General features: G+C 36.9%; 1 protein-coding gene across 4 annotated transcripts in view; it reads right to left on the bottom strand.

The window, feature by feature from the left end:
* Positions 1 to 14,066, bottom strand: part of TM2D1 (TM2 domain containing 1) — a 65,705-nt gene extending 51,639 nt beyond the window's left edge. For 3 of the 4 annotated variants that reach the window (XR_002313520.2, XM_020891552.2, XM_020891551.2), the window contains exons 1-3: positions 13,872 to 14,065; positions 11,545 to 11,618; positions 1,695 to 1,803 (exon numbers count right to left, since the gene is read on the bottom strand). Coding sequence is in view for 3 of the 4 variants with exons in the window: in XM_020891552.2 (XP_020747211.1) it covers positions 1,695 to 1,803; positions 11,545 to 11,618; positions 13,872 to 14,029 (341 nt within the window). In the remaining variant the exon portion in view is untranslated. Of the gene's footprint in view, positions 1 to 1,694; positions 1,804 to 11,544; positions 11,619 to 13,871 lie in introns of all 4 variants that reach the window. The other variant, XM_070468071.1, reaches the window with a different exon arrangement.
* Positions 14,067 to 21,410: the final 7,344 nt, after the last annotated feature.

The raw sequence follows: 21,410 nt of genomic DNA, 5'->3' as shown, positions 1-21,410 counted from the left end.
AATTCTAAAGGCATCTGTTAAAACAGTTAGGTTGCTCCAAATAATGTAGATGGGCAGTATAAACAGGTGTGACTTGGTAACTGATTAGACATAGTTAACAGACTTCAGTTGCTAAAGAATACCTTATGGAATGGCCACATCTGTGAATATTAAGATGGAGTTTTAATCAAGTATCAATATTATGAAAGGATATGCCAACAGGAGGAGGAAAATATGTAAACTGGAAAAGGGAACACTCAATGAATTAATAATTTGTCAGTGAGTCTTCAGTAGCTGACCAGCAGGTGGTTGTTTGAAAGGCACATACTGAATATTCTGATAGAGGAAAAGTAATGTATTAGGTTATCTTACTTTTGTGATTCATCATTAAAATTATCCATCAACCTAATTCCTTTTGTTCTGATTCAATGCTCATCCAGCAAATCCTATTTTGGAATTTTGGACTTTACTATAGGAGAGAAATAAGTTGACCAGTAGGCTTGGAGTATCTAGTTTCCTTGATAATTATATTTCTTATCACAATTGACATGAATGTCTTGTGAGCATGATTAGTATAGCTCAGTTGCATTCAGTCTAATCTACTCAGAGACATTAAAAGAAAAATCAGAGTTAACTTGGAAATTAAGTGGCAGATCACTGTGATGTGAACATTACAAGTAAAATGAATCTGCAATGTCCAACCTGAGTGGTTCTTAACAAATGTTTTCTTGGACCACCAACACTTAACAAATTATTTGTCATTTGGAAGTATCAACCTATAAATTTAAAAACTGACTAAACCATATCTAAGTACTTTGAAAATAATTCCTCTTAACAATTATTATTTTACTAATGAGAAATCTTAGAACCCAAGAAGCTTAAGTGATTGGATTACACAGCAAGACAGAATCTAAAGCTCCTCATTAACTTTGTAAAGTAGGGTCAAAAGAAAAGAAAAAAGACTCTAGTAGTAATTTCTAAGAATTCTAATGGAACTTGTAGAAACAAATAGTGGCCTTTATTTATACAACTGCAAAATAGGTACCATTATATAAAATGCAACAACATACAGTAAAAAAGTAAAAATACAATCCCAGGAATTAATAAAAATGGGTGAAACTAAATCATGCTTTCAGAACTAAGTAGAAATATAAGAATAAACTGTCAGCTTTACTGCAGCAAAAATAAACAGCAAATTTTAAATATCTTTAAGCTAAGAATATTTCCAACAAAACAAAGTCATTTGTCTTAATATAAAAAAACTAACTTCTGAATTGTTTAACATTATCATTCATTATCCAAAGCAATTACAAAGAATGAAACCAAGTTTCAAAATGCAAATGATAACTAATTAGCATTCTTTTAATACTGTAGGTATGCAATCCCTTATTTGCACTCAAGAAAGTCCCCACATTTTGAAAACAGAATTTTTTCATAACCCATTTGGTAGTATAAACTGACTGAACTGACATGGCCTGAAGCCACTCAGTCTATTTATCCCATACAGTGAACTACTAAACTTTACTTTGTTGGTAAACTGCATTTTTAAAACAATACACACACTTAAAATAGAGGTTTTCTGACAAAAGCAAAAAGATGAAAGTTTGTATTAGTGCAGGATTCTCCTTATAAATTAACTCTACTCTTCATTCCACTCAGCTGAGATTTAACTCAGGCATGTAAATCAGAAAATTTAGCTTCAGTAATATACTTACACATTTCGGCAAGATATAGGCTTGAGAAAACCAACTTCGTTTCCAGTAAAATGTGTTTCATTGCCACCAAAATCCTTACAAGTTATGTTGGGTGCTGGAAAACACTGTACTAAAGGCAGAAAAAAGCAAGAATCCATTATTTCTTTTTCCTGTGGAAAATTATGTAATTATGTTTTTTTCCTAAGGCTAGCAATGCACACAAGGAAATCTAATGTTCAAACCAACCACCTCCCAATATAAGATATGATATGAGATTTTAATTTGGATAGGAAAAGCTATATTATATATATTCATGTACAAGATAAGATAATGTTCAATCTTGTGCCCCTGACAAAGATGACCAAAGAAGAATTGCATAATATTACTGTCCTTTACTTCATCTCTATGGTGAAGAATACTTCTCGAATTTTTTGTTGGTAACTCATCAGGCAATTCATTACATAAAACATAATCTGATTTTGTATTTTCAGTTTATAAAATTCTCATAGATGATACCTACAATAAACTAAGATTCTTCTTTATTCTAAATAACTTTTTATTTTTTCTAAATGGGTTTGCTTCTCCATTCCCTCTAGGATTTGATGTAGTATGTTATCTCAGCATTTAGCAATTTAATCTTTATTCATAACCCAGATGACTTAATAAGAGGAAGTAACACTTACAGAGCTTACTATGTGCTAAGCAGGTACTGTCCTGAAGCTTTTATGGCCTCATCATGTAAAGTAAGAACTTTGGAATGAGAATCACCTATCTGTACATTGCCTCTTTCAGAGACTTGGATTCCATGTAGATAAAAGTAGCACTAAGATAATAAGATTACTGTGGGGATTAAATGTGATATAAATGATCTAGCATAAAGCAGAGCACTTAGTAGGCAATCAATAAATGTTAGTATTTTTCACTCCTTCACTATTTGTGACTAAAAGGTACTAATACCTTTAAGTACCTTTAGGCTAGTTTCAGTAAATGCTTATCTCTATGCTTAACATCAATGATTACAATTTTTTGAGAAAATGAAAATAGAACTTGCTATAATAGACTAAAAAAAAAAAAAAACCCACATAGACCCCAGTCTTTTATATGAAAGAAAAATAAATGGTATTTATTTTCTGTCTACTTTATAATTACCTTAAGATTTCCAACAAATCACTGTCCTTTTTTAGGCCAGGGTAGTACATTGAGATGGAGAAGGCAACAGCACCCCCACTTCAGTACTCTGCCTGGAAAATCCCATGGATGGAGGAGCCTGGTAGGTCCATGGGGTTGCTAAGAGTCGGACACGACTGAGCGACTTCACTTTCACTTTTCACTTTCACACACTGGAGAAGGAAATGGCAACCCACTCCAGTGTTCTTGCCTGGAGAATTCCAGGGACAGCTGAGCCTGGTGGGCTGCCGTCTATGGGGTCGCACAGAGTTGGACACGACTGAAGTGACTTAGCAGCAGCAGTACATTGAGAGAATGATGCTAGGAGAAATACCCTGTAATGACTTTGCACTCTTTGGTTGTGTTACTGATAGTTCAAACTATACCGTCCCATAAACTTTACTTATTTAATGTATTTACATTTCCAACACAAGAAGGTGCTTATGCTAAAAAGCACAGATTCAGTAAAACAGAACCATTTAGACAAGAAGGAAGGTAATAAAATGAAAGGAAGAGAGAGTGAAGAAATAATTATCCTAGGAAACAACTAAAGGAAGACAGTGTAATTAACCACAAATGTAGCTTAGAGGCTCCTGGTAGTAAGGCAAAAACAGCTACAGAGCTACTGTGATATAACTGAAAGCATACCAATTCACCTCTAAACCACTGTGGGAACTTGGTTTGGTACATGACACAAGAGTAAAGGAATGTAACAGAGAAGGTCCTTAATAATAAGAACCTTTACAAAACAATAAAAGTTTTCCACATAGCCTTTTCTCACACTGACTACAGATACAAGCAAGGGCTTATAATGTTAGGACTGATAGAGATAGGGCAACAAAAGTCAACAGATGATTTATATGTAGCTGTCTGGCCATCTGCCTTGAGACAGGGATAAAGCTTACTGATTTTTGTGAATCAATTATTATCACGTCCCTTAAGTTGTATCTCTTGGTCTGCCATCTTAGGTCATGCTTTTGACTGGAGCTATATGGCAGACAGCTTCCCAGGCAACACAGTGGTAAAGAATCCACCTGCCAATGTAGGAGACATGAGAGAAGCGGGTTCCATCCCTGGGTTGGGAAGATCCTCTGGAGGAGGGCATGGCAACCCACTCCAGTATTCTTGCCTGGAGAAGTCCGTGGACAGAGAAGCCTGGCGGGCTGCAGTCCGTGGGGTCACAAAGAGTCGGATACAGGTAAGCGGCTGAGCACAAGCACGTGCATGTAGCAGACAACTCAAAACTGAGATTAACAAACACCTGAAATGCTAACGCATTCTCTATGTCACCGAGTGACAGGAGAGGAGCATGCTCTGTTTAAACGGTGGAGGAATGACAGCAAGTAATTTTGCTTTCAGGGGATATTTGGCAACGTCTGGAAACGTTTTTGGTTGTCACTACTGGGAAAATGATACTGACATCTAGTGGATGGAGGCCAGGATGCTTCTACACCTCCTACAAGGCACAAGATCGCCTCCTCACAATAATTATCTAGCCCCAAACATTACTAATACTAAGGTTGAAAAACAATGTTCTAGATCAGCTGTGTTCAAAAAATTTTGCTCACACACTCCCTAAAATTTTTTAAAACTATATATTCCCTCACACATTTTTAACTGACATCTAAAATTTTTCACCATGTATTTAAATAGCTGGGAAAAATTTTATTTCCACCATACTGTAAATGCTGCCCTTAATATTGAAATATTATAGCATTCTTTACAGTGGACTCTAAACACAGCAATTTGATATGTACCATGATCCAACCAAGAATATGAAAGGGCTCTTCTTTTAAATTCAGAAATTTTACATTAATTGTAGGAAAAAATACACATATAATAAAAACTGATTCTCACTGATGTATGACAGAAAACCAAAAAATTCTGTAAAGCAATTATCCTTCAACTAAAAAATAAAAAAAACACACACACAAAAAAACAACTGAGGATCTGGAAAGTGATTATTGTAAAGACATACTGTGGGCTGAATTGCACTCTCCCAAAAAGATATATTGAAGTTCTAACCCTCAGCACCTCAGAATGTGACCTTACTTCGAAATAGCATCTTTGCAAATTTAAGTTTGCAATCCAACTTTGCATCCAAATTAAGATGAAGTCATTAGGGTGGGCCCTAATGCAGTAAGATGGGTATCCTTCAAAAAGGGGAAAATGAACATACACAGGCAGAAGATGATGTGAAGGCATGCAGGCAGGATGCAGTATGAAGACAGAAGCAGAGATTAGACTGATGTGGAGCTTTCCCAGGTGGTCCAGTGATTAGGACTTGGGACTTTCACTGCTGAGGACCCAGGATAATTCCCCTAGAGGCTTTGTCCAATATACTTTGCTTTAGAGAAATGCACTGTTTTTTGAGATTACAGCTTCCTTTACAAAATTTTGAAAGATTAAATATTTATGGAGGTGGGCATGCGTGCTTGTCAGTCATATCTGACTCTCTGTAACTTCATGGGCTGTAGCTCAACAGGTTGCTCTGTCCATGGGATTTCCCAGGCAAAAATAGTGGAGTGGGTTGCCATTTCATCTTCCAGGAAATCTTCCAGGGATCCAGGGATCAAACCCATGAAACTCCTGCGTCTCCTGCATTGTAGGCGGATTCTTTACCACTGAGCCACCTGGGAAGCTTCCATTTATAGGTGAGTTGTAAAAATGCTTTATAAAAATATGAAAAACAAATAAATCATAATTTTTGTTAGATTCTATTAATTGTTCAAACTCTCAAATTTTGACAACTTTAGTTTTCAATGTATTTTATCATTTCTAGAATGATAAATTTCTAGAATGGAATTAATTCAATGGATGCCTACAGCCCTAGAATTTATTCTTTTTTACATATTTTATAGTGACTTCATTTGATCCTTATTTAAAAAAAAAACCTGTTATGTAGACAGAACTAGTAATATGCTTTTAATTTTTTTCCTTGTACAAACAGAAAAATTGACATTCCAAGAAATTAAACGAGCTGACCAAAGTCTCACACTAGGTAATATTCTTTAAGTCCTAGACTAACATTTATCACTTTTAATCAACACCCGTTTCATTACACCACAATAATGCCATGCTTACACTGATTTCAGAAACAAGTAGAAATAAGTCTGTATGGTGAGATTTAAGAAGCCAGTTACCCATAAATGTTAACTAGTGGACAAAATTAAGCAACATGCTACAATCCTGAAAATTATTCCATTTGCAGTTTTCTTGCAAAATGTTTGACTCTGGCCAATGACTGGGATTTAAATGGCATCAACTTGTCATCAACGATGCAATGGACATGAACTTGGGCAAACTTCGGGAGATGGTGAGGGACAGGAGGCCTGGCGTGCTGCAGAACATGGGGTCACAAAGAGTCGGACGTGACTGAGTGAGTGAACAACTTAGCCTTGATAGACAGTATTTCTTGATTGTATAAAGCAGAACTATTTTTTCAAGCACAAAAAAGCTAAACTCAAAATAATCAATGAAGTTTCATAACAGTAAAAAGGAGTGACCTAGACAGGAAATGGTGTGGGATTCTACTCTAGTTATAAAATTAAAAGACATTTACTACTTGGAAGAAAAGCTATGACAAACCTAGACAGTGTATTAAAAAGCAGAGACATCACTTTGCCTATAAAGGTCCGTATAGTCAAAACTGGGGTTTTTCCAGTAGTCATATATTGATGTGAGAGCTGGACCATGAATAAGGCTGAATGTCAAAAAATTGATGTTTTTGAAATGTGGTGCTGGAGAAGACTCTTGAGAGTCCCTAGGACTGCAAGGAGATTCAACCAGTCAATCCTAAAGGAAATCAATCCTGAATATTCACTGGAAGGATTGATGCTGAAGCTGCAACTCCAATACTTTGGCCACTTGATGAGAAGAACTGACTCTCTGGAAAAGACCCTGAAGTTGGGAAAGATTGAACACAGGAGAAATGGATGACAGAGAACGTGAGATGGTTGGATGGCATCACTGACTCAATGGACAGGAGTTTGAACATGCTCCAGGAGATGGTGAAGGACTTGGCATGCTGCAGTCCATTGGGTCACAAAGAGTCAGATATGACTGAGCAATTGGACAACAACAACAATATTTAAGTGTACTTTTGCATAAATATATTTCAATAAAATCTTAATAAAAAAGACCTGTGTCAAAGGACCAGAGCAAAATTTCTGGAAATGGGTTTTTAATACTTTTGTATTTTACTGATTAGAAAATTGAAAACACTTGCTATATATGTCAATATGTGTATATATTATGTACTAGACAGCACACTCCTTGAGGGCAGAAATCGTCTTTTTGTTTATGTATCATCTCTACCACTTAGCAGAATGCCATATAATAACATCTAAATAAATTAAATATTTTCCCAATAATAGATAGTTTTGTGTTTCCCAGGTGGTGCTAGTGGTAAAGAACCTACTGGCCAATGCAGGTTCAACTCCTAGGTTTCGAAGATTCCCTGGAGGATGGAATAGCAACTAACTCTAATATTCTTGACTGGAGAATCTCATGGACAGAGGAGTCTGGTGGGCTATAGTCCATAGGATCGCAAAAAGTTGGACCTGATTGAAGCGACTTAGCATAGCACACACAAGACAAGGACATAACAGAAGCAGATGTGATTAAGAAATTGTGGCACAAATACAAAGAAGAACTTCACAAAGAAGTCTTAATGACCTGGATAAACACAATGGTGTGGTCACTGGCCTACTCAGACATTTTGGAGTGTGAAGTCAAGTGGGCCTTAGGAAGCATTAAAACAAACAAGCTCGTAGGGGTGATGGATTTCCAGCTGAGCTATTTCAAGTCCTAAAAGATGATGCAGTTAAAGTGCTGCACTCAATGTGCCAGCAAATATGGAGAACTCAACAGTGGCCATAGGACTGGAAAAGGTCAGTTTTCTTTCCAATCCCAAAGAACGTTCAAACTATCATACAACTGCACTCATTTCACATGCTTGCAAAGTAATGGTCAACATCCTTCTAGCTAGGCTCCAAAAGTACATGAACCAAAACCTTCCAGATATACAAGCTGAGTTTAGAAAAAGCAGAGTATCCAGAGATCAAATTGCCAACATCTGCTGGATCATAGAAAAAGCAAAATTCCAGAAAAAGACCTACTTCTCCTTCATTGACTATGCTAAAGCCTTTGACAGTGTGGATCACAACAAACTATGGAAAATTCTAAAAAAGATGGGAATACGAGACCACCTTACCTGTCTCCTAAAATACCTGCATGCAGTCAAGAAGTAACAGAACCAGACGCTGAACAACAGATGGATTCAAAATTGGGACAGTACGACAAGGCTGTATATTGTCACTCTGCTTATTTAACTTCTATGCAGAGTACATCATGCGAAATGCCAGCTGGGTGAATCACAAGCTGGAATCAAGGTTGCCCGAAGTATCAACCACCTCAGTTATGGAGATGATACTACTCTAGTGGCAGAAAGCAAGGAAGAACTAAAGAACCTTTTGATGAGGGTGAAAGAGGAGAGTGAAAAAGCTGGCTTAAAACTCTACTTCAAAAAGTTCATGGCATCCGGTCCCATCACTTCAAGCAAACAGATGGGAAAAAGTTGAAATAGTTATATATTTTATATTCCTGGGCTCCAAAATCACTGCAGATGGTGACTGCAGTAAAATTAAAAGATGCTTGCTCCTTGGAAGAAAAGCTATGACAAACTTAGACAGCATATTAAAAAGCACAGACATCACTTTGCTGACAAAGGTCTCAATAGTGAAAGCTATTTTTTTCCAGTAGTCATGTATGGATGTGAGAGTTGGACCATAAAAAAGGCTGAGTGCCAAAGAATTGATGCTTTTGAATTGTGGTGCTGGAGAAGACTCTTAAGAGTCACTTGGACAGCAAGGAGATCAAACCAGTCAATCCTAAAGGAAAGCAACCCTGAATATTCATTAGAACCACTGACGCTGAAGCTGAAGCTGAAGCTCCCATACTTTGGCTACCAGATGTGAAGATTTGACTCATTGGAAAAGACCCGGATGCTGGGAAAGATTGAGGGCAGGAGGAGAAAGGGGCGACAGAGGAGGAGAAAGGGGCAACAGAGGAGGAGATCACTGGATGGCATCACAGACTCAATGGACATGAGTTTGAGCAAACTCTAGGAGACGGTGAAGGACAGCAAAGCCTGGCATGCTGCAGTCCATGGGGTCACAGAGTCAAGCATAACAACTGAACAGCAATAACAGACAGTTTATAATATAAATTTTCACTTTTGTTTTGATCCATTTAATTATTTTAATTATTAAATTATTTGTTACCAACAATTTCTCAAAAAATAAAGATGCTTGTTAACTGGTATTGAGCTAACTGACAACCATTTAAAGACCACAATAGTTTACTGTTATAATTGAACCTCCTTTGCCTTTGGTCCCAATTCTTACTCTATACTCCTAAACTTCCCTCTCTGTAAAACATTCCATCCACTAATTCCTTACCAAAAAGTATAGCTTAAGAAAATTAAATTTAGTCTGAAGATTCTGTGAGTCCATCATACGCTCAATGAATAAAACAGAAGAAGCATGTTTCAAGGGTCATTTTGATGTCCTCGCAGGTCAGGACTCAGAAATAATTCACAGCCACTCCACTAGTCTTTTTATGTTTTAAAAAGGAAATTAAAAAAAAAGCATCCGGTGGACAAACACAGCTTCCTGATAGGGACAGGCTAGTAGAGCCTATCCCAGATCTTGGCTGAACACTTTTGGGTCATGCATAAATTATACATTCATATGTAGAAGCCTGGTGAGTCATATTTGTCTCAGAAACTTTCTTTTTAAAATCATAATAACAATCTAAAGTCATTTATTTATTGATTTAGAACATTTTATATATGTGTTCCCAGACTGTTAGGCACTTATGGCTTATTCCCTCCAAATAAATAGCCATAGTATTCCCTTATACAGAAAGCCTTCCTTTTATTTCTCTGCAGCTCTCCATTTACATCATCTATGATTACTTACCTGAAAGGCTATGACAGGACCATAACACCTCTAAGTCCTTTTATATTTCCTAGCAATCTGATAATTTGATTTTGTATTTGTTTATAAACTTACTTAGTGATAATACTTAAATGGATTCAAACTTATTTTACAAAAGAGACACCTAACCGAGGGCAGAGCTCTTTTTGGTCAGAAACTATTCTTTTTAGTTGTAATTTCCTTCAAAATTTATTCTAAATATCCTTTTTAGAATAACTCCCTTCAAAATCTTCATACCTACAAGGAAATCTGCAGACTAGAAAAGGCATGAGATAGCAGGCTGACTCATTCCTAGTTTAATGTTACCCGAGTCACAATAGTATTCAAAGACTTCCAACCTATATAAGTGGTTGGATATCTGAAAACTGATTCTTCTTTATGTATGTCAACAATATTCTCCATTCTGAGAGCACACTATAAAAGACTGAACTCTGACACAGGAAAGTCAGTGTATACTTATAAAGCAAGCTAAAAAGGAGGGGACTATGTGCAAAGTTCCTTTAAGTCTAACATATCCTAATTAAATAAATGTACACATATTGAGCAATATTGACTATAAAAATCATATATACATATTACCTGTTACTGTTTATATGATAAATTTCATTACTCCAGAATATTAGCAAAATATCTGCTATAAAAGTTGGACACAACTTACTTTCAAATCTCTTTGCTTATCAGAATGGGGCTAACAGTGTCAAGATGTGAAGAGATAAAAAGACGAGATCTTTTTAAAATATATACCAAGTCATAATCAAGAAGTCAATTATTTGACTATAAGATACTTTATAAAAACAAAGTTTTTTGCAGTAAGAAATCACTTCAATCTCATTTCCATGAGTCTGTTTAGTAGCTTTCATTTATAAAGAAAACATCAATCATTACCTTATTTCCCATCTAAACAATAAAACAATCAGTATATATTCAGTAAGTGCTCTTTTCTCAAGATAATACTAGATTAAGTAGTAGATATTACTAGATATTAAATACTAGGTATTAACCAAATTATGTACCATGCCAGATATGAATGCCAAATCCAAATAGCTCCAGCATACATCTATCTACCTCCTTTCCAACATATAACCCTTCAGAAGAAAAGGCTGAACAAAACAACTCATTAATCTATCTGGCATTAAATACTTTTTGGAATAACAGAAGCTCCCCCACATCATTAGGTTGAGGGTGTTATCCACTATCAAACCATCTTGCTAATAAAATACTGATGTGCACTTAAAATCCTTACCATACTGTTTTCATACTTAGGATGTACCTAAGTATATCTTACAAGTGCAAGATATGGGTGATATATTACCAGCTCCTCGCTGCACATTACTGAACTGTAAGTCTCCTTTCAAGTTCTTTCTAAGTAATTAAAAATCTAAAGAGGCATCTTTGTAAAACACAGCATGATAAATGCAAGGCATCAAGAAAGCTATATAGACTGATTTCAAAAGCTTTAAAAAAAAAAGAATGAAAATAAAAAAAATCTCTCAATTTATATAATTATTTAATAGAATAAGATTTTTTAAAAAAATATTAACAACCCGTAGCTGTTCTCTAATATTAAGTTACTCTGGAAACAGAAGGATGAAGTAACTCAAGAAAAAACACATTTATTAATTACTTTTAGCAATCACACATTCATCTATGAAATAATGTTTTAAAAATAATTAAAAAAAAAAACATGTTTCTGGAAGTCTTACCATAAGCTGTGTAGTTTGTACAGTTAACTGGTTCTTGTGTAGCATCATTTATTTTTGGATCTTTACAAATATATGTAGAAAAGTTAAGGAAATATAAACAACATTCCAATACAAAACGTTATCATCTTGTCTTTAATATGTCATATATTTGTTTATAATTACATGTAAAGAGAGGATGTTAGTTTGTCCAGGTCAAGAAGCACAAGCACAGATACACTTTCAGTGTCACTAAATAGTATCTGAACATTAATTTATTTAAGGAAAAGTACATTAAAAGCTCTAGCAGAGGGTGCCATCCTTAAAGAACATCAGTCAGGGTTTAAGCACAAAGCACAAAGAAAAAATGAAAGTAAAAATGTCCACCGAAGTATTATCTCGAACTTCAGGTTAAAAAAAAAAAAAAAAATCAGTTTCCGGATGTCTGATGAAATAATTCACAGGGCCCAAGTATTACCATACATATAATTTCATACAACACAAATAGCCCTGTGACATGGGATACTATTATTTCCGCATTACTGAAGCAAATGGGGGCTCACACTCTGAGTGACTTATGCAAAGTGGATTAAGTGATAGGTAGTAATATCACATTTCCTGATTCCAAGCCAAAGGTAAATTCCATCATACTGCAAGGAAGATGGTTATTTTAGGTGGGTCTACAGGATCTTCCCAACAGGGTTTTAAGCTTTTGGAAACATATAATATTGATTCTCTAATAGATGTTTACAACACTCGGGGCACGAGGCGGAGGGGGTGGTGGTTTTCTGTTCCCTGAATATTTTATTGACACAAATATGAGGTAAGTAAAATATTCACAACATGTCTCTGTAGACAGACTTTGACACCTGCTTCGGGTTTCTGAATCACTATTGGAAATCTCATCTTTGTGCCAGGAATAACATTTTCCAGTTCACATCATCTTGTATGCTCAGTCACTTCTAAGGTTCAAAAAGCACAACTCAGACTTTCCTAGTAGTCCAGTGGTTAAGATTCTGTCTGTCAGTGCAGGGGACATGGATTTGATCCCTGGTCCAAGAAAATTCCACATGTTGCAGAGCAACCAAGCCCTTGCACCTTGAGCCCACGCTCCATGACCAGAGAAGGCACCACAGTGAGAAGCCCTCACAGCGCAACTAAAGAAAGCCAGAGAGCAGCAACAAAGACCCAGCGCAGCCAAAAATACAAATTAATTCAAGTTTTAAAAAATGATGATTAAAAAAAATTTTTTTAAAGCACAAGTCTTCATACTGCCCAATTATTTTATTAGAAAAAAAAAATCACTGTGACATTTTTGCCAAAAAAAAATAAAAGACTCAACTTACCAGGTCAGTGATTCTCAAACTCCTAGCATAATGGTAATCAGCAAATTAGAGCTATTCTGTAAAAATTTAGTAACGGTGGCCTCTCAACTCACATAAAAATACTATACAATAAAAAATTCTTAATTTTACAATAAGAATTTTCTTAATTTTAAGATTTCCTCTCATAGAATCTTTCTTGCATCTCTGGCTTCTGTTCTTAATTTTTCTGTTCTACAATTTGTATGAAATTATCTAATTTTACACAAAAAGTACCTAGTTTGACTTGAATGTAACTCCCATTTCATATTCCTTCTCCCTTTATCAGAGCCATGACAATGAACAGATCTATTTAACTCCTCCAGCCTCAGTTTTCTCATCAGTAAACACATGAGAGCTAAACACATATAGCCCCTACTATGTGCCAGTCACTGTTCTAAGTGACTTACTGGTCCTAATTTAGCTCAACACACCTTTCAGTTGGTACCACTGTTTATTTTTATTGTTCAGTCGCTAAGTCGTGTGGGACTCTTAGCGATCCCCAAGCTCAAAGCTCAAATCGGTCACAAAGGGGAGCAGGAATTTGCCCCAATAGAGTCTGGGATTTCAAGGAGATTGAGATGCCCTGCCCTCCTCCAGGGGATCTTCCTTGTCTCCCCCTGAATCGGCAAATTTCCAGAATCGGGTCTATCTTTTAACTTAATTCTAATGCCTAAAAACATGACCTGACAAACTTCAGTATCTACGTGTTTGTTGAACAAACAAACCCACTGACTAAAAAAATTAAAGAAAGAAAGGTGGATCAAAAGAAGAGCCAACGATCAGTAAAATCCCAAGGAAATCTCACAGGCGACCCTCTGTGCTCTCACCCCCACATTTCTCCGCACTCCCCGCCCCAGGCCCCTTCGGTCATTAGAGGTCACAGGTCACCGTTCCCTTCATCACAACCCTAGCCCGACCTGAGGTTTCCTATCCAGTCTCGACTCCAAATCTACCTCACCCCCACGGGGTGCTCCTCACAGAGGATATTGTCCCAGTTTGAGGTCCTCGCACTTAAGTGTTTCTTCGCCGCCTCCGGCGGCAGCTCCCCAAGGCCCCGTGGTGACTGACAAGAACCACAAGACGCCCAGGAGCCGGGCGGCAGCCGACTCGGGAGCAATCAGCCTGCAGGGACAGGCGGCCGCCATGCTGGGGACCGGCGCCTTCCCTACAACTTCCGGTTCCGCCTACGCCTAGGCCTAACCAGGAGTCTGGTAGAGGGAGGGAGGCTCTTAAAGGGACAGTGCGTCTGTTAGAGGCAGGTCCTTCCCCTAGGCCTTCGGAATTACTTTGGAGAGCTTCCATTGGTCTCTGAAAAGCCGGAAGCTTTTTTTTTTTTTTTTTTGAGAAGCAGGAGTCCTCCTTGCACGGCTGACTCCCAAGCTAATCTTTCTGTGACTTTTCCGTCTGCAAAAGTACCGGCGGCGCCGGGCGATTTGATAAACACTTTACAAGCATCTCTGTTAGTCTGGTAGGATTTGGGTTTACAGATAACGAACCAAACTCAAAGGCGCTGAAGAGCGTGTTGAGTTTAGTTACTGAGTTGGAATAGATGTTTGCCTGATTTCAGAATGTGTGCTCTTAGATGGCCTCTTTCGGAAGGCTGCTACGAGTAAATCTTGAGGACTTTGATTCACAAAAATAAATATTATACTTTTCTTTTTTAAACAAATTTCATATCTTGGGGGTTTTTTTATGTTTTAAAATTTTTAATTATTTTCACAACTTTATTTTTACAGCGAACATTTAGGTGAGGGAAAGGGCGTAAAATAAGAGGAGACTCTTATGGGTTTATGACTAATAAGTGAAGAGTTAGAGGGTTTTTCCTTGTCTTTCTAAATTTCCATGTATTCTGAAAAGTTATGTAATGGGGTTATCTTTTTTACCGAACAAACTGTGTACTTTTTTTTAAGTGATAATTTGATCATTTTTCTCTAACCTGAAAACATTTGAGTCTGAGTGGTGCCTCTTCATCAACAGCAGGACTAACTTTGAATACTTGTGCAGTGGTTCTCAAACTTTAAGAGGCATCAGCATCGCCAAATAAATGCAGACGGCTGGGCCCGTCTGACTCTGAAGATCTAGTATTGTTGTTCAGCTGCCAAGTCAAGTCTGACTCTTTTCGACCCCGTGGACTGCAGCAAGCCAGTCCTCCCTGTCCTTCCCCATCTTCCGAAGTTTGCTCAAACTCATGTCCACTGAGTAGGTAGCTAATCAACCATCTCATCCTCTGTTGCCCTCTTTTCCTCCTGTCCTCAATCTTTCCCAGCATCGGGTTCTTTTCCAATGAGTTGGCTCTTTGCATCAGGTGGACAAAATATTGGAGCTTCAGTTTCCACATCAGTCCTTCAATGAATACTCAGGATTGATTTCCTTTAGGATTGACTAGTTGAATCTCCTTACAGTCCAAGGGACTCTCAAGAGTCTTCTCTAGCACCACAGTTCAAAAGCATCAATTCTTAGACACTCAGCCTTCTTTTTGGTCCAACTCTCACATCTCTACATGGCTACTGGAAAAAAAATAGCTTTGACTATATGGACATTTGGTGACAAGGTGATGTCTCTGCTTTTGATATGCTATCTAGGTCTGTCATAGCTTTTCTTCCAAGGAGCAAACATGTTTTAATTTCATGATTGCATTCACAGTGAATTTGGACCCCCACCCCCACCTCGCCAAAATAAAATCTGTCACTGTTTCTACTTTTTCCCCTTCTCTTTTCCATGAAGTGATGGGACTAGATGTCATGATCTTAGTTTTTTGAAGTTGAGTTTTAAGCCAGCTTTTTCACTTTCCTCTTTCACCCTCATCAAGAGGCTCTTTCATTCTTCTTCATTTTCTGCCATTAGAGTGGTATCATCTGCATATCTGAGGCTGTTGATATTTCTCCTGGCAATCTTGATTCCAGTTTGTGATTCATCCAGCCTGGCATTTTGCATGATATACTCTGCATAGAAGTTAAATAAGCAGGGTGACAATATACAGCCTTGACATACTCCTTTCCCAATTTTGAACTAGTCTGTTGTTCCATATCTGGTTCTAACTGCTTCTTCTTGACTTGTTTCTCAGGAGACAGGTAAGGTGGTCTTATATTCTAATCTCTTTAAGAAGTTTCCACAGTTTGTTGTGATCCACACAAAGGCTTTAGTGCAGTTAATGAAACAGAAGTAGATGTTTTTCTGGAATTATATTGCTTTCTGTATGATCCAGCGAATGTTGGCAATTTGATCTCTTGTTTGTCTGCCACTTCTAAACCCAGGTTTATGTACTGCTGAAGCCTAGATCTAGGATGTGGCATGATAATTTGCATTTCTAATCAGCTGACTAGTGATGTTGATATTACTGCCTCAGAGACCACACTTTGACAACCTGGAGATAATGTATTACAAGATAGGTCATTTTTGAATGAGAAGACATGAAACTATTTGCAATAATACCTTAGTATTCTAACTACATTTAAAATTTTTCTTAAACCAATTTTGCAGCATTACTATACTGTTTTAAAAATCAAAACATGTATGCCTAAAGACTTAAGTGATAAGGAATTTGAAAGTTACTAGTTCAAATTTTAAACTTCCTTTTTTAATTGGACTTACACTTTCCTTTTCCCCCTTTTCCTCCCTCTCTCCCTCACTCTCTCCTGTCCTCCTTTCCTTTGTTCTTTCCTTCCTCCCTCCCTTACTTCTTTCCTTCTTTTCTTTTCTCTCTGTCCCTCCTTCTTCTCCTTAAAGATATTTATCAAACATTTACTTGTATCCAGCATAAGACAAGGCCCTACAGAGGGAAAAAAAAAAATAGACAAGAATCAAGTAATTAAACACTTTGTGTTTACTGGGGGGAAGGACAAATAGTTAAAGTAGTTTGGTAATTGCTACAAAAGAAGCATGTGCTAGTTATTGCAGTAGTAGAGGGTTTTGATAAGATAACTCCCAAAGAGATCTGGGAATGCAACATTTTGCCACTGGCATAAAATAATTCAAAATCAAGGCCAAACTGGAGGAACAGGGTTGTTTCTTCATAGAATACATGACCACCTAAAAATGTACAGCCAAGAAAATTAACCATTAACACTGCGTTTAGAAAATTACCAATAGTATGTATAATATACAGCTCACCACCATCCCGCAACCTCATCCTGTGATGAAATTTTGGAAAGGGGTTGGGGCCAAGGATCAGATAAAATTCAAGGATAAAGATTGGAATGTCTGTTATACATAGTATCTGGTGACAAAAGATTGTGACTTTGCATTTTGACTACTTTCAAAAAGTTCTGGGGAATTTCCTCATGGTCCAGTGGTTAGGACTCTGTGTTCTTACTGCATAGATCCTGGATTCAATCTGTGGTTGGGGAACTAAAATCACAGAAGCCAGTGGCTTGGTAAAAAAAAAAAAAAATTCTGAATCAATTTTCAAAATACTATATAAAGAAAATCAGAAGGTGAAAGGAAGCATCTTTCTAACTTGAGTTTATTGAAATTATGACAAAATTAGATATTCTCCTGATGACTGCAGGAATATTGCTGATATTTGTGTTATTTTTCATATAGATTTTGGACAATTAACTGTTTTAAAATGCTTGTGCTTTGTTAATCCTATTGCAAAATCTATTTTTATGATTCTAATGATTATCTTTGTTCTCCCCCACAATATACAAACTGAAAAGAACAAAACTCTCCCATGAAAGTAAAATACTTTACTTTCTTAACTTTCGTGATTTGATTACAGTCTACTCTCTCTTCTAACTGTACTTTAATCTATTTTCTCATGGCTCAGTAAAATATGTTACTTTACATTTTTGCAAGTATAGTCTCTGATCATAGGATTACTACATTGTCTAATTTTAGCAAAAGGGTTGTTAAATCTCAAACTTAGGCATGTTTTCAATGCAAAATTTCTTTGTCACATAAAAATTCTATAGGATTCTTTGGAAATTCTGAAGAAGGTAAAGGACATGAACAGCACAGCCCAATATGGAAATTGCTATGTAGAAACATTGGGAAAGAGGATTACCAGTGAAGCCTGAAGCAAAGCTTCCTCTGGAATTCAAGGGCTCAGCAACATTGGATCTTTTCATTCCTAAAATTCTAGTATACACCTAATTACATTAACACATACTTTTGCCCAGAGCAATCTGATTCCTATTTCAATGATTAGAACAGAATCATTGAGATAAAAGATCATTACTCTCCCAAAATTTCTTTTTTATGTAAGATGGGCATTTTTTTTTTCTCTTGTAAATTTATAATACCTGGTCTTTTCACATTTTTGGGAATTTTCTACATCCATGCTCTCAAGTATTTCTGTGTCTTCTCTTTGATACACCAGTCTAACTGCCCATCATCCAATTAAATTAACTTTGACTCATCACTTAATAAGGTATACTCTATGCCAAGTATATTTCATCTTGAATGTCAAATGTAGGCTGTAAAACTGACTTTATCAGAGTCATACTTCTCAATAAAACAAAACAGAATAAACTGGCTTTTCTATTAAGTAAGTTTCACCACCAGTATCTCTTTTATTAGGTTCCGAGCTTAGGATCATCTTTGCACTCAGTTTTTTCCTTTTTCTTCTTTAATCCCTTTATCTAATTCAGTACGCAACTGATACTTTTCACTGTTCCTTTTATTCCCCCGGTCATACCATGAGGCATGTTCCCTGACTAGGGATTGAACCTGTGCCTCTTGCGTGGAAGTGCTGAGTCCTTACCACTGGATCACCAGGAAAGTCCCAAGTTCTCATTTTTTCTAATTCTCACCCTGTTTCAGGTATTCTCCATTTTCTATGTACCTTGCTATAATACCTTTTTCCTTCCTCTTTTTGATTCTAGGCCTTCTCCCCAACTTTGTCAACTCATGTTTCACACTGCCTCCAGATTAATCTTTCATTTAAGAAAACACAAAACCTCTATCATATTCAAAATTTTATTTAAGTTCCTTGGATTTTACCCAAAGGAGTTGAAAATATTTCTCCAGACAAAAAACCCGCAGACATACTGAGAGCAGTTTTATTCATAATTGCCCAAACTTAGAAGCATAAGATGTCCTTTAGTAGGTGAACAGATACATAATCTATGGTCCATCCAGAAAATTGAATATTATTCAGTGCTAAGCTATTAAGCCATGAAAAGATATGGAAAAACCTTAAATGCATGTTACTAAAAAGCCAATCTGAAAAGGCTACATACTGTATGATTTCAACTACCCAACATTCTGGAAATGATGACACTATTGTTGTTGTTCAGTTGCTCAGTTGTGTATGAGTCTTTTCGATCCTATGGGGTATAGCACGCCAGGCTTCCCTTCCTTCACCGTCTTCCAGAGCTTTCACAAACTCATGTCCACTGAGTCAGTGATGCCATCCAACCATCTCGTCCTCTTGTTGTTCCCTTCTCCTCCTACCTCCAGTCTTTCCCAGTATCAGTTTTTTCCAATGAGTTTGCTCTTTGCATCAGGTGACCAAAGTAGTGGAGCTGCAGCTTCAGCATCAGTCCTTCCAATGAATATTCAGGATTGATTTCCTGTAGGATTGACTGGTTTGATTTCTTTGCAGTCCAAGGGACTCTCAAGAGTCTTCTCCAATTCCACAGTTTGAAAGCATCGATTCTTCAGCACTCGGTCTTCTTTATAGTCCAACTGTGGAGACAATTAAAAGGTCAGTGTTGCCAGGAGCTGAAGGCAGCACTGGGGTGGGGGCAGGGGGATGCATAGGCAGAGCACAAGGCTTTTTAGGACTCTGAAAGTGTTCTGCATGGTATTATAATGGTGAATACGTTATACATTTGTCAAAATCCATAGACTGTACAATACCAAGAGTGAGCCATAATGTAAACCATGTACTTTGGGTGATTATGTGATAATATAGGTTCATCAGTTGTAACAGATATACCACTCTGGAGGGGGATGTTGATAAAGAGGGGAGCTATGAATGTGTGGGGAAAGGGGGTATGTGAGAAATCTGTTCAATTTACATCCTAAAACTGCTCTAAAGAAATAAAGCATTTTTAAAAATTAAATAAACACCAATCAAATGTTTTATAAAAGTAAAAAATAAAAATCCTATTCAAAACTTTTCAGTGGTTCTTTAATTTCTTAGAGATGAAGGATGAAGTCTTATAACTTAAAGTTCTCTGTAATATGTTCAGGCCCTCCACCATCTGCTCTGGCCTCACTTTATTTACTCCTACTTCTTGGCTTTGTCTTTGCTGTCACATGTATCTGTCATGTTCACGCCATCTATGTGCTGCTTTATTTATTGAGCACTTTCTATGTGCCAGGTGTATGCAAGACATGTAATTTCTTCACTCAACTTTCAAAAATACCATGTAAAGTAAAAACACTGTTACCAAAATTTCACTAACTGGATTTAGAATATTTAACTTGTCAAAGTCACATATTTTAGGAAATGGTGGAATCAGGATTCAAACTCAGATCTTCTGACTTCAGAGATATATTCTTAAAAATTGTGCTCATCTTCATCATTCTATCAATAAGATACTCTTGAGAGTTCTCAGAGGTAAAAATAACAACAAAAACTCTGAGTCATATACATAAATGGAGAAGGAAATGGCAACCCACTCCAGTATTCTTGCCTGGAAAATTCCATGGACAGAGGAGCCTGGTGGACTACAGTCCATGGGGTCGCAAAGAGTTGGATACAACTGAAGTGATTTGGCATGCACACAGGCATGCAGCATTAATATATATATATATATACATATATATATATATATATATATATATATATATATATATATAAACTATCATGTGTAAAATAGATCGCTAGTAGAAAGCTGCTGCATAGCATGGGAACTCAGCTGGGTGCTGTTATGACCTAGGGGGTCGGATGGGGCAAGGGGTGGGAAGGAGGCTCATGAAGGAGGGAATGTGTGTATACGTAACAGCTGATTCACCTTGTTGCACTAACCCAACATTGTAAGGCAATTATATGCCCCCCCCCAAAAAAAAAGTAGTTTGTTTCTTCTTAAGAGGCAGAGGCCATGCTGAAATCGCATATCTTTTTACCAGGCCTGACAAGTGATATTTTTCTAAAAACAAAACAAAAATAAAAAATAAGAAAACTAATGGTAACACTGTGAAGTGTCAAGTGTATGATCTTGTAAAGATTGTTCTTACAATTGTGGTTGTCTTTTATATTCCTTGAGGAGAGGTGTTCCCATAGTTAACATACAGTTAACATACACTGCTTAACAAATACTAGATTTATTTAATAAACAAATAACTGAAGAATCAAAATTTTAGTAAGTTGCATTAGTGAGAGTGGAATAAAGCCCTTTTAGATTTTACACAGTATTTCTCCAAGTCAAGTTATGGTATCAAGAATAAAAAGCTTAAAAACATATAGGGAAATAAACACTTGACTTAGAGTCAGAAGACCCAATCTGGGTCCCCAACTTTGGGCAAACTACTTCAGCTGTAGGTGCGCAGTTTCTTCGTCGGTTTTTTCACAGGGCCAACGAGGTGATGTACAAGCTGGCGCTCAGTGTATCGCAGGCAAATGCTGCTACATTG

The sequence above is a fragment of the Odocoileus virginianus genome, chromosome 5, assembly GCF_023699985.2.
Source record: "Odocoileus virginianus isolate 20LAN1187 ecotype Illinois chromosome 5, Ovbor_1.2, whole genome shotgun sequence".
Classification (NCBI taxonomy): Eukaryota; Metazoa; Chordata; class Mammalia; order Artiodactyla; family Cervidae; genus Odocoileus; species Odocoileus virginianus.
This window is presented reverse-complemented; position numbering and strand designations above follow the sequence as displayed.